The sequence below is a fragment of the Echiichthys vipera genome, assembly GCF_963691815.1.
Source record: "Echiichthys vipera genome assembly, chromosome: 7".
Lineage (NCBI taxonomy): Eukaryota > Metazoa > Chordata > Actinopteri > Perciformes > Trachinidae > Echiichthys > Echiichthys vipera.
In genome coordinates, this window is record NC_139832.1 from 5,804,121 (window position 1) to 5,816,881 (window position 12,761).

At 42.0% G+C, this 12,761-nt stretch overlaps 1 protein-coding gene across 1 annotated transcript in view; it reads right to left on the reverse strand.

Annotated features, from left to right (window-relative positions):
• The window catches only part of LOC310949396 (transcription factor SOX-6-like), a 105,925-nt gene that overhangs the window by 20,033 nt on the left and 73,131 nt on the right, over positions 1-12,761 (reverse strand). Inside the window, 2 exon segments of the mRNA XM_083916848.1 lie at positions 5,176-5,255; positions 6,666-6,786. Coding sequence (XP_083772974.1) covers positions 5,176-5,255; positions 6,666-6,786 — 201 coding nt within the window.

A 12,761-nucleotide genomic window follows, 5' to 3' on the forward strand; every position in this document is an offset into this window, starting at 1 on the left:
CTAAATATTGCGCTTGGAGGGTTAGCTGCATCTAAGGAAGTGAAAGAGATACACAGAAATGCAGGCTGCACAAAGACAACCATTATCTTCCTTCCAGTCCTCTTTTTCGGAACTGATGCAAGTCTTTTTATGTCGAGACAAACAAAATTGATTGCCTTCCAATCATTGTCCTCATCCGAAGACAAAGAAAGCCATTCTGGCATAATCACTGTGTGATGGCATCAGGGGCAGGAAGCATGACTCTGGGGCACAGAAGTTTGCTCCTCACCGTCGTCTCCATGCCTCACACACAGAAACAGAAATAGGCAGAACAAAGACAGCAAGAGATGTCTTATGATTTCGCCAAGAATTTCTGCTAAGCAACTGTATTTCACTCGCATTAGCTATGACAAAGGGGGCCTTTCTTCAGCAGGAATCCACTGTTTGTGAAGGGTTCTACACCGAGGCCCTGGAAACAATTGGCCCGATCAAGTTCCCACGCTCATAGCACGACATTGTGCTATCAAAACTTTTATGTCAGGTCATGATGGGCCAAGCACAACGGCAGCTTTTGCCAAACATTAGATTTGGTAAGTTTTTTTGATCGAAGCATAAAACAAAGGAAATGATTATTGATCTTGCTTCAACCTCTACCGTCTTCTCCAATGATTTTGAGATAAACTTCTTGTAGCTTTTGCAGGCCTGAGAATATGTTTTTTATGTATGCCAGCCTATGCCAGCTTGACCCTCAGTGCCAGCCAGCTGTCTGAAGGCTTGCTACGGGGGAAGAGCTATGAAACATCTGGATTAGTCTGGCTACGACATCTGTCCATCCTGTGCTGAGCACAAATGTGCCATTAAAATGGTTTGATACCAACTGATGTGTAGTATGTAGCAGAGGAGATTGCTAACGTAGAACTAACATGGTGTAATTGTGTATTTACAATGGCTTTTTATAGGCTAATGCAGTTTCACACACTGGGGTTTTGTGAAGTGTAGCGTAACTGAGACTAATAACTAAAAGACACTAAAAAACAGACAAGATCTCAAGTGTGCACACTGGACTGCCATGTCAAGACATAAGATAACCAGTGTTTTTACAGTTGTTTAAATCCCAACTGACTGACTCACCAAAAGGCACAGTCGTTTGCTCAACAAGCAGCAAAGAACAAAACACACATTGTATTGTTTACGACCAGTGATTAATGACACATTAATGCATGCGACTACATAAATGACACCATGCCCCATCCTATGATGCACATTATATATTGTATACAACATGACAAATACAAAGAGCACAGAGTCAAAGGGTCAAGGCCGGAGACAGCTCTCATACGTGATAAATAAGTGATGACTAAAGACACAAGAAGTTCGAAGAAGTATGTTAATACAATACTCTGAATTAAAAACACAGCACATTATTGTGAGATCATCATGACGCCGTTGTCCCTCACCTCCAAAAAAGCAGAGCCCATGGAGAAAGCAGAGCCAGAGTTGAGAAAGAGAGAGAGACGCGGTGGCACTACAGTGTACCCACAATGGCTTCATGAAGGCCACAGGGCTTTAAGATAGTGCAGGATGTTTGGGAGTACATCCCATATCAGAATCACGTTGGTTCAGGGTTTCCTGCAGAATTTCGGACCACCTGAGCGGAAATAAAGACCTCTACTAACATCTGAAGAAACACCCTACAGCAAAGGCCTTTTCTGTCATTTGGGAGGCTATTGTTTAGACTACTGTACAGTGACTAAACTGATCATGAGATGAGCTTCATCAGGATAGGCCTATTAATGGATCATCATACAGTATGTGCACTGTATGGTTATAAATCAAACCAAATTTCTGTAAGGCTGGGAAACACAGTTGGGAAAAGTACGGGCAAATGGCTCAATTACTGACAAATATTCAGGGGGAAACCGTGTAAAGCTCTCTGCCACACAAACAAGCAGCTCCAAAAAGATGCAACCCATACATGATACATGTCTATACAGGCATGTAGAGATTCAGACTTTGATCCACTTCAAGCAGCGGAACCATATGAGCGTAACAAAGTAAACCTTAATTGCAAGGCTGTATTGCAGTGCACTATGCAGGTGTTTTGATTGTATCCATCCTCATCTCGATTCTGCACTATTTATCGCTGCTGTAGCACAGCACAAAGAGTGCTACTGGCAATTTTTACGACATGAAGACACATAACTAAAGAAGCACAGCTCATCAATCTCATCATGATTGCTTTTGGCGTAGGCATTGTTGTCAAAACAATGTCCAAACATGTGCTGGAAGCCAGCGCCTCCATCTCACAAAAATTCCACAGATAATCACCCTTTTTTTCTCTCTCTCTCATGAACACTTCCCCGTGCTGTCTGTCTTCCTCCTTCTCCCAGTCTCCTACTCGATTCCAGCCATGATGAGAAGCTTCCTCTTTCATTTAGGTTCCTCTGTGCTCCTCATTCTCCAAATCTGAGGCAGTGTTTAAACTGTGAATGAGTGTGCATCTCCGACATCATTCATCCTCTTACCTCTCACTCGTGTAAGAGGTAAGAGACTTCCTTTGATCATTTCAAAGACAGGAGCGGCTCAGATCCCCTCAGCGCACCACGGCGCTTCGCTAAGTCAATAGCGGCTAATGAGACCCTCGATAAGCGAAAAACCACAATGCAAATTGAATAAACTGAGATAAGGATTCTTGTAACATCCAAAAGCCACGCTACGGTAATGACTGACGTGATGAAGCAATGTTGTTTGCCAGTGAAAAAGATTTTGAGGGCTTTTGTTCTTTTCACTGATACAGCAGGAGGGGTAACCGGGTCGTGTTGTGAAATTCCAAACCGCCTTTAGGGAGTAGCTATTTCATACGTCTTTTCTTTTTTTTTTGTTGTTTTTGTTTCACTTTTTTTCTCCTTTGCAAATATGTTCTATGATAATCATTATGGATAACTGCTATTCTCAAACCACAGGTGTCAAGCGCCAATAAAATATGTGATGAATTGCCCGGGCCAGGTGTTGTGCTGGTGGGGCGGAATTCCTCTGTGATTCATCATAACAGCTTTTGTCTGACACAGCTGACAGGCAGCAGATAAGCAGGCTAGCACGTTAGCGTTGGCCTGTAGAGCTTCGTCTTTAACCGACGCGTCATGTTGTTTCATCAAACAAAGGTAATAAGCCTGTGATCTGAGCAGATTGATGGATGCTGGGCCTCCTCCAGCATCTCTATTTCCCATCATTGTTTTGCTCTTATGGATGTTTTTTTGGGGGGTATTTATGAACACACCCTGCAACATGGAGACACTGAGACTATTGCCAGGACGTAATAGTAGCAGGCAAATTTAAAATATGAACTTTCCAGAGATCACATGTCAGTCATAACAAAAATAGCGAATAATGCAATGCAAAATAGCGTTTTCTTTTTCTTTATTGCAGCATTTGCAAGTGTTTTTTTCCTGCTTAAAATCTACCAGACACAGCAGCATAATAGCCTTGACCTCAAGATCGCATATACAATATATGAAAAATGTCACGCAGCGGGTGAAGATTAAATCTATTGTGTCGTTGAGAATCGAACATTAAATAAGGTTTTTTTTTTCTATAAAAATGTTGCAGTTTCCTTTTTAACACATTTGAACTCAGGGCGAGGTTAGAACAAGTTTCATTGACTTTGCCAGTGTACCTTATCTTTACTGTCTTTTCTATTTATCTACTCACTCGTGTTCAATTGTCTTGGACTCTGGTGTGCTGGTTACACCCTCAGGATTAGATGTCTATGTACTTTCTCAGTGCACAAACCCTCACCCTTCTAGCTGTTCCTTTGTTCCCACAGCTGCGCTGAAACTCGGTTTCTGCTACACTTGTTTATTTGGTTGTGAAACACTCACTCGAGCTATTATCATAGATACTGAAGAGGCACTTCTTTAGTTTGCTTTGCTGGCCTTTATTCTGACACAGTCTTCGACTCCAATGCTCTTTGTTACAATGCTATGAAAGTATAACAATATGTTGGACCCATATCCATTTGTTCAGGTGTAAAGAACAAAGGCAATATGAGGTTTTAGTCATGGCTAAATGTGAAAAAGTTTTCCCAAAAAAAGTCATTATTTCCTGGGTGCAAAGTTTTTATGAGTGGAGAAGTGAATGCAGGTGGAACTGAAGCATAGCTCACACACACATAGATTTGCCCACCAACCTCCACGCCCTTCTCACCACTTCACCATCAAACGTCTCCACCTTCTGATCCTTTAGTTGTGCAATTACATTTTAAAGGTTGATTCACTCCAATTACAAAACACTACATGTTCTTACTCCCTTAGTTGTAGCCATACAGATTTCAGTGTATTCTCATCAACAGGTTCCCACGATATTCTACCAAAGGTTCTGCACAAAAATTGGTGAATGCACAAAAATGCACAAAAATGATATATTATGAAACGGTGAACGGGAGTGAACCGCTAAAAGGCGACAGCCCAGAAGTGCTCTGCTGCGGTTTCTTTTGGTGTTGGTTGGGTTTCGTCCCCAGAACTACGGTTACGTGACTGGTTTTAGCCTCCAAAAGGTTACGGTTAGGGTTAGGGATGAAAAAGACTTGGTTAGGATTAGAAAAAAGGTTGTGATTTGTCGAGAGTCCAGTTTAAAGTCCTATGTTTTGGGGGCCCATCCAATACCCTAACCCCCTAACCTGCCTCTTTAAGTGGAGATTTGCTGTTTTACTACGTCTCCTGCTTTTGCTGTGGTTTAGTTAAGATAGGTCATTTGTGCAAGCAGCTTATTATGACCCCTATTTAGTGTGAAGTGGGGACCTATTGTGGCTGTATTAATTATAACTGGTGTCAGGTGATCTAGTACAAAGACGGTGGATGGATGAGGTCAAACAAACAGGACTTTCATCCAGGAGACTGTTATCTGTGTCCCATGTGAAACCAAAGTCAACATTTTACTCTAACTGACCTAATGTACACTGCGTACTTATTTAACCCAAACCATGGACTTTTCCTAAACCTCACCAAGTTTGGTTATATTCACAACGTTAACCATGTGTTCAAAACTGTGACTGTTTCACAACAAGCAGCTTATGTTGTTACTCAGTTACAACAGTTATACCGTATACAGTGCGTTGTTTTGCGAGTCATTGGCACACAACCTTATTTGTCATTTAGTAATGAGGATGTGTTTGGTGATTGTGATAACATTTTGTCTAACCTGTAGTTGTAACGGGCTGAGTCCAGACGCCGCTGCAGCCGCCATTGTAGATGGAATGAACTGCATGGGGTAATTCTCACCTGTTGAAAAAACAAAACATATTGTAGACAGAGGTGGTGGAGTCAGCTCACTGCACAAGAACTAACCTGCTCTTTACTTTCAGCCAGCCTCTGTCTGCCTCTTTCTGTCTGTCTCACCCTTTGTCCCCTTCCTTGTTCCTCTCTCGCTCTCATGTTTTTATTCATGGCAAATGAAACATGAAGGGTCACAAGTGTTTTATGCAAAGGTTAATAACTCCCATTGTTGGCACACACGGGTACTTGAGACTTGGCCGATTAGAGTTCAAGTCCAGTGCTCCCTCGTCGGGATGCACTTATAAATGCATATACGAGTACCGTGTATAACCCCTACTGTTTGTTCCTAAAAGGCTTTCCATGTCCGAGCCTTTGTTGAAAACAGACTAAAGTCAAAGGAGAGTGTAGAATAATGGCTTTTTAATCCCTTTCTTCATTGCTAACTCTCTTTGCGCCCTCGGGGGAGTGTATGCTCACACAGTAGGACTAAACATGGATAATTCCTTATGAAGTATGGAGGGTCAGTGGTGCGCGGCGTCAGGCAAGCACCTGGAGGAATGCATGGAAGAAAGGAATGTGTGAAGGACGAGGAAAGAGGAAGAAAGCAGGTGGTGCCGCGAATCCTACAATAAGAGGACTGTGTACTTGAAGTGTGTTTCTGCATGTGTGTCTTTAAGTGTTTTGTTTTTGAAAATCCTTGTGGATTGCTAAAATTATGCATTGTGCAAGCATTCCTTTAAATGTGTTTTTGGAAATGCATTTGTTTCGTTCATCTGCATCATCCTTTTGTATGCTTTATTGGGAAAGTGCGTACCAGAACAGCATGCTTAAGAGAGTCTGTTTGTGTGTGTGTGTGTGTGTGTGTGTGTGTGTGTGTGTGTGTGTGTGTGTGTGTTTGTGTTTGTGGGTGAGCGCGTGTGCATGTGTGTGTGTGCATGTGTGCTTGTGTGTGTGTGTGTGTGTGAGAGCGTGTGCATGTGTGTGTGCATGTGTGCTTGTGTGTGTGTGTGTGTGCATGTGCGTGTGAGAAAGTGAGAAATTCCATGTTGCAGATGTTTTGTGCAACTGACATGCTTTCAGCACGCCATAAAAGAGACATTCCAGTCCTTGCTGTGTCCAATGTATTGTTCCTGATGTGAACAAGCACAGCTTGTAAATCTCTCCGCTCATTTCCAGAGCATTCCTCACCTGACACACCTCATTAACATACACTGGGATCCCAGTGTTTGTGTTTGTGTGTGTATGTATGACAGAGAGTAACATAGACTTGACGTTTCTTTTTTAGTTAACAAGAACTGTAAGAGTCGTGGAGCTTTTGTGTGATGGGATCGAATGTTTATCAAGAAAACATATATGTCTATATGGGCAATTGTTCAGTGTGTGTGTGTTTGTGTGTGTGTATGTGTGTGTATATACCTGGCTTGTAGGACATGCCTGGTGGGAAGAGGAAGCCCTGCTGTGCAGCAGCGGCAGCAGCCAGGGACCGCTGGTCGTGAGGAAACACTGGGATCATCAGAGGAGGCATGTGACCCTGAACCTAAGAAAGAGAGAAGAGAGGGACAAATGATGAGAGAGAGTGAAGGACAGAGAGGGAGAAGAGGCAGCTGTAAGAGGCCTTTACATTAAACAAGTCATACAAATAGGACAAGGTAACTAAAAATCACCTTGATGAACGCGCAACCACTCTATGTGAACGCACAAAAATAGGGGTGAAAAATGGAAGGATGGAAAGGAAGAAAGGAAAAGTGCAAAAGAATTACAGTAGGTCAAAAAGAGATAAGAAAGTGACGGTCAAGAAGCATAGAATAAAGGAATAATTATTGAAAATGGGAAAAGAGTGAATGAATGTAGAGGTAAATGACAGAAAACAAGATCAACACACAGAAAATACTACTGACAAAACCAAACACAGCAACAAAAAAAGACAAAAACGCACCAATTAAACCATCAGCAGAATTAAAGAACGGAGACCAAATAAGAAATAAAGACGTGCATTCTTGAGAGACAAGTGTAAAAATGTGAAACAAAATGCCTTTAAAACAACAGAGGGGCTAACAGCGGCCTTTCATGTCGGCTTGAAAGACTCTTAAAAACTGCGGGTTCGACTGAGTTGAAGGCGCGGAGGGCTCCAGCTGAGGAGCGCATATCAAAGATGAGCCTGCGGGAATCTATTAGGGCTGGCTGTACTTAACCGCCGCACCGTCTCACTCTCTTCCCCTTTAGTTCGAACTTTTCTTTTTCCTGTCTTGTAAAATTGTTTGTCTTTCCCCCCCTCACGTCTCCTTCTTGTCTTTCCCTCCGTCTTTCTGTCTGGCTTCGCTTCCTTTTTCCTTCCTGTCAGTAAGTCGGGCACATTTGTCAAATTTTCACATTAAAGGCATCACAAAGAAAATGTAAATTATGTGTTTTTAAATGATTTTAAAACCTCAATTCTTATCCGTAATATGTATTTAGATTTTATCTGGGGACATTTATGTTTTGAAAAAAATGCACTCATGCTGCAATTTGCTGTATCTTAATTTCTTTGTGGTTTAGTTTTACAGAGAAAAACTGTTAAATTGTGCAATTTTCATTAAGATTTTCAACTGCAAACCTCTTTTCTCTGATTTTTCAGCTCCTGTTCTTCTTTTGAGAATCGTTCATGTTCCTCTCAGTCTCTCTCCTTTGAATGTTTATTTTTCTATTCTTGAGAGTGTCTGTTCTCCTCTTGTCCCTTTTTATCACATTTTATTTATTTTCTAAACAAGTTTCATCCTCTCACATTCATATTTAATAGATTTTCAGCTAATCACACGAATAAGTTTGTTTCCAAATGTCTTTTTTCATCCTCTACTTCCTGTTTCTGTCTCCACTCTCCTTTTTCCCCTTAATACTTTCTTCTCTCTAACCTTGTCTTGTCACTCTCTGCTCTCCCTCCATTTCCTTCCCTACGTCCGTTCGATGCCCTCTACCTCCATTCATCTCCTTTACTACCAATTCATTAACCACGCGGACCCCCGCCACTGTTCTCCTGGGACAATTCATCATTAGAGCTTAAAGTTACACAATCAGCATGTTGTGTGGTTACAGTATTTCTTTGCATTTGTACTGCAGGGTTACGCGGTTGAATTGGATGTGACCGTCCTCTGGGATGTTTATGGAGTGTGTGAGGGAGGGTGGAAGGGTTTTGTGGTAGGGAGTTTCAAAGGGCATGGCTAAATAGAGAGAGAGAGAGAGAGAGAGAGAGAGAGAGAGAGAGAGAGAGAGAGAGAGAGAGAGAGAGAGAGAGAGAGAGAGAGAGAGAGAGAGAGAGAGAGAGAGAGAGAGAAACAGGACCATCCTTGACTTGCATAGTTGATCAATGAGAAGAACAAGAGAAAATCAGTCAACAACAAATTTTACACATTGTCTTTCAGTAAGTGAGCATAATACATTTCCAGCTTTCCAGCAATTTACTGCTTTTTAATGTTTAAAATGATGTAATGTCAATTTAATATCTGATCAACTGACTGATCAGACAACACGAGCACCTTAGAGATGTCATTTTTGGGCTCTGGGAACTTGCGATGGACTTTTTCCCCCAGTATTTTTTTACATTTGGATTATGGTTCTAAAAAATGCCACAATTACTTAATCTGTTATTTATTTAATCTCCTTTTTAAAGCTATCAATTATCCATAATCATTATTTTTATTATGTGCAAATTCCCATCTACAATACAACCTCTACCACGCTGTTATTTTGTGTGTGTGGGATTGCGTGTGTGTGTGTGTGTGTGTGTGTGTGTGTGTGTGTGTGTGTGTTTGTGATCGTGTGTGTGTGTGTGTGTGTGTGTGTGTGTGTGTGTGTGTGTGTGAGTGTGTGTGTTTGTGATCGTGTGTGTGTGTGTGTGTGTGTGTGTGTGTGTGTGAGATCTTGGTCTTGTATCTATGTGAGGACCAATAACAATCGTAGATCTTGTAGGGACAGTACATTTGGTTTGGTCTTCACTTCATTAAAGTTCTGTTTGAGGCTTAGGGTTGGAGATATACTTGCTGCGCAGTGAATGGAATCGTACACATACTTCGGCCATCATGTGTATGTGAATGCACAGTTAAAAGAAAGACATCTAAGTCTTAGGTCCAAGGTTAGAGTTGTTAGGTTGTGTATGTATATGTGTACGAACACAAGAGGACACCAGACATCTATGTTACCCACAGTTGGCATTGTTCGGTAAGCGTGCAGTTACATGTGTTCATCAGCTGATCAGTTCTTCAAACAACGTTGTTTAGGTCACACTCCAAAAAAGTCTGATAGCTTGGGAGGCCCTCATCATCATCACACACATACCCACACACACACACACACACACACACACACACACACACAAACACACACACACACACACACACACACACAGGGAGTCCAGGGTATTTTTCCCATACGCACACACAAACACAAGCTGTCCGACGTCTTGTGACACGGAGAAAAGGGTATGAAGAGAGAATAAAAACGAGTCTGTCTGTCTAAATGGCTAAAAAAAAAAGAGAAGAAGAAAAGAGAAGTGGGGGGGGGGGGCTATGTGGAAGTTATAGAGTTGGACAAAATGCTCCCATTCATTGTATTCCTTTGGGAAGACTGGGACTGACTGGGGCTGCTTCACTAGCGCAAACACACAAAGATCTTCTTTTACCAAGGGGGGGATGAATGGACTGGGGAAAGGTGGTGCTGCGGGGGCCCCCGATCTGCTCAGCCCCTAAGAAAACACAAGGCCCCCTTCCTCTAACTGCCCACCAGACACACCGACATACACACCTAGGCACAAGGAACATGTATACACGCGCAGAAACACACTCAGGATTAATGGTCCTCTTGTGTACGGGCAGCAAGGGTTAGGGGGCAATGAGTACGTATGTGATGTGTCTGTGTGTGGATGTGTTCGAGAAAGAGAGAGGAGAAAGAAAGAAATGCAGTCATCTGGTTGTGCAGTTGGCAGGTACGCACACTTGACCCCCGAGGTAACAATCTACAAATTGATTGAACAGGTGAATTATGCTTTGTTTGGCCTCTGTAGCCAGTTATGAAAACAGTAAAGACCAAACTTATTTTTCGTTCTAGTGACTTGTTTTTAGATTCCAACATGAAAAAAATGGAAAAAGAATAATATTATATCATATTATATATGACTATAGTACAGTATGCATTTAAACTAATCCTCCATTAAGCAATGCTATTTGATATTAGCGCTAAAAATAAAGGTTTAGACCCTTTTGCTTATTGTTTTGGCTCTCCAGCCTGCATATAGACTGTATAGTGGAGTATCATATACAAATGAAGAGCTCTTTTCCAAAACGAGATAAAAGACAAATTTAAAAGAAATGAGTTTGAGCCACTTTGCTGTGTACAGAACAGTTTCACTGCTTCATCAGTGTTTCTGCCAAATCGCTATATTTCCTTGTTTAAAATGGTCTCAAGATGCAGTTCCTTTCAAAACCGCGACCAGCGCCAAACCTATTTTTAGCCTAAATGCGATACGTCCTCTCAACCAATCATGATTCAGTGAGCGTTCTATGTGATCCAACATGGCGGCGCTCTGAAGCGGGAGAGTTTTTTGTTTTGTCCGTCCCTTCAACATGTTCAGACTGAGCCATAAAAAACATTTTAACAAGATACATTGAATATTAACCAAATGTGTGAGTCTGGGTAAAAAATGTAATTTTCCTGAAAACTATTCAAATGGATTTATAGCGTTTTGGAAAAGAGCTCCTCAAATGTAGGCAGATGTTTCGAGCAAACAACCTCAAACAAGGCAAGCACGCTGCCTACATAACTTGGGGGGGAAAAGCCGTGAGATGGAGTTATAGTAAACAAATGTAACATTAATCAACATTAAACATTAAAGTTTGTTGTCATGTCCCTTAGTGGCCCCTTCGTTTTGATTAATGCAGCTTTAAGAACACAATAAACGCACAAATAATTACAAAGTTTGTTCTTTCGCCATCTTGCTACACCCATGTGAGCACAAGGAAGACATTAGAGGTGATCTTAACTGAAGCAAACAGAATTACTGTATGCTTATAGCATTTTTATATAGGCTAAAATACAGGTTAATACACTGGAGTGAGCGCCATTGTAAAGTCAAGAGTTAGCCATTCTCCATAGCTGGTGAGTCCAATCCAAGTTATGGGCCTTCCATGGGCTTTCCGAGTCATTGTGTCTGACGCTATATGCTGATGTAGGTGCTGTCCGTCTTTCTAACAGCCATTTGCCTGCTCCATTAGTTCTTATGCATGTTTTGTGTGTTTGTGTGTGTGTGTGTTTGTGTGTGTGTGGATTATTGTGTTTGTCCCTGTTTAGCAACCCAAACTACAGCATTCAGAGGTTCACCTAATGTTAGCCCTTGATTGAAAAGAAAAAACTTTGATTTACGGAGAGGAAGTGATTATCATGACTCATAAATACTCTTTCTTGAAACCCGTTTAGCTGTCACACACTCAGCGCAGACTACGACTGTTGGTCAAAAGCATATTTTTATGTGAATTAGTCACAATGTCAACACAAAAAAGCGGGCGTATGGTCTTTCGACAGGGGCAGCATACTGTTATTACAGAACAAGCTGCTGACTGCATTAGTCACGGGAAGGAAATAATACGAGATGAAATTAAAAGTAAAAACAATCAGAAAACAACAAGAACTCAAAGAGAGAAGAAGCAGAGGGCGAAGGAGGAGACAGAGGAGTTATAAACGAAGAACAGAGAGAGGGAGGAGGAGGAGTGCGGCTTTGCAGTCATTAATTAGCCTGTTAGCTAGGGCCCGGGCGGTGCGGTTAGGGCCTGTGCCTTTGTGGGCCCGAAGGAAATGGGCCACATATGAGAGCCATTATAGGAACTGACTTAACAAAGACACATGCCTGTCAGCCACCAGGCTGGGCTGGGCCGCTCTGCCTACGGCACACAAAGGGCCCACCACCACTGTGTGTGCAAGCATGTGTGTGTGTGTGTGTGTGTGTGTGTGTCAGGGGAATATATATGAACTGTCCACGTGTGTGCGTTTATGCAGTAATATCAGCTGTCTCAACTCCTCTGATTTAATATTGGATGGCTGTTTATGTGTGAGTACACATGTGTGAGCTTGCGTGCATGTGTGTACATTTCATGTATTAATATCAGCTGTGCGGTGTGTGTTTTTTCACGTTTGTGTGTATGCGTGCCTGTTTTTGTGTGTGTGTGTAACCATATCTATCAGAGCGGGGCCTTCGGAAGCGTTTCTTTAACCCGTGGACATCCCCCGCTGGCTCTCCACACCATTTAAAACCACATGACAGGAAACCTAGGTCACTTTGAACTACAGTGCAACCCCCAGCCCCACAACACCACAATCACTGACAAACACACTGACACCATCCATGGACAGAAGAGAAAGAAGGAACAATGCAAAGCAGAAATGGAACAAAAAAACATCTCCCCACTGGGATTTAATCGTCTCCGTTCATAAATCAAACACAGATAATACTCGGTTTGATGACGGACGATAAAACTTTCTAAATGTATGAAA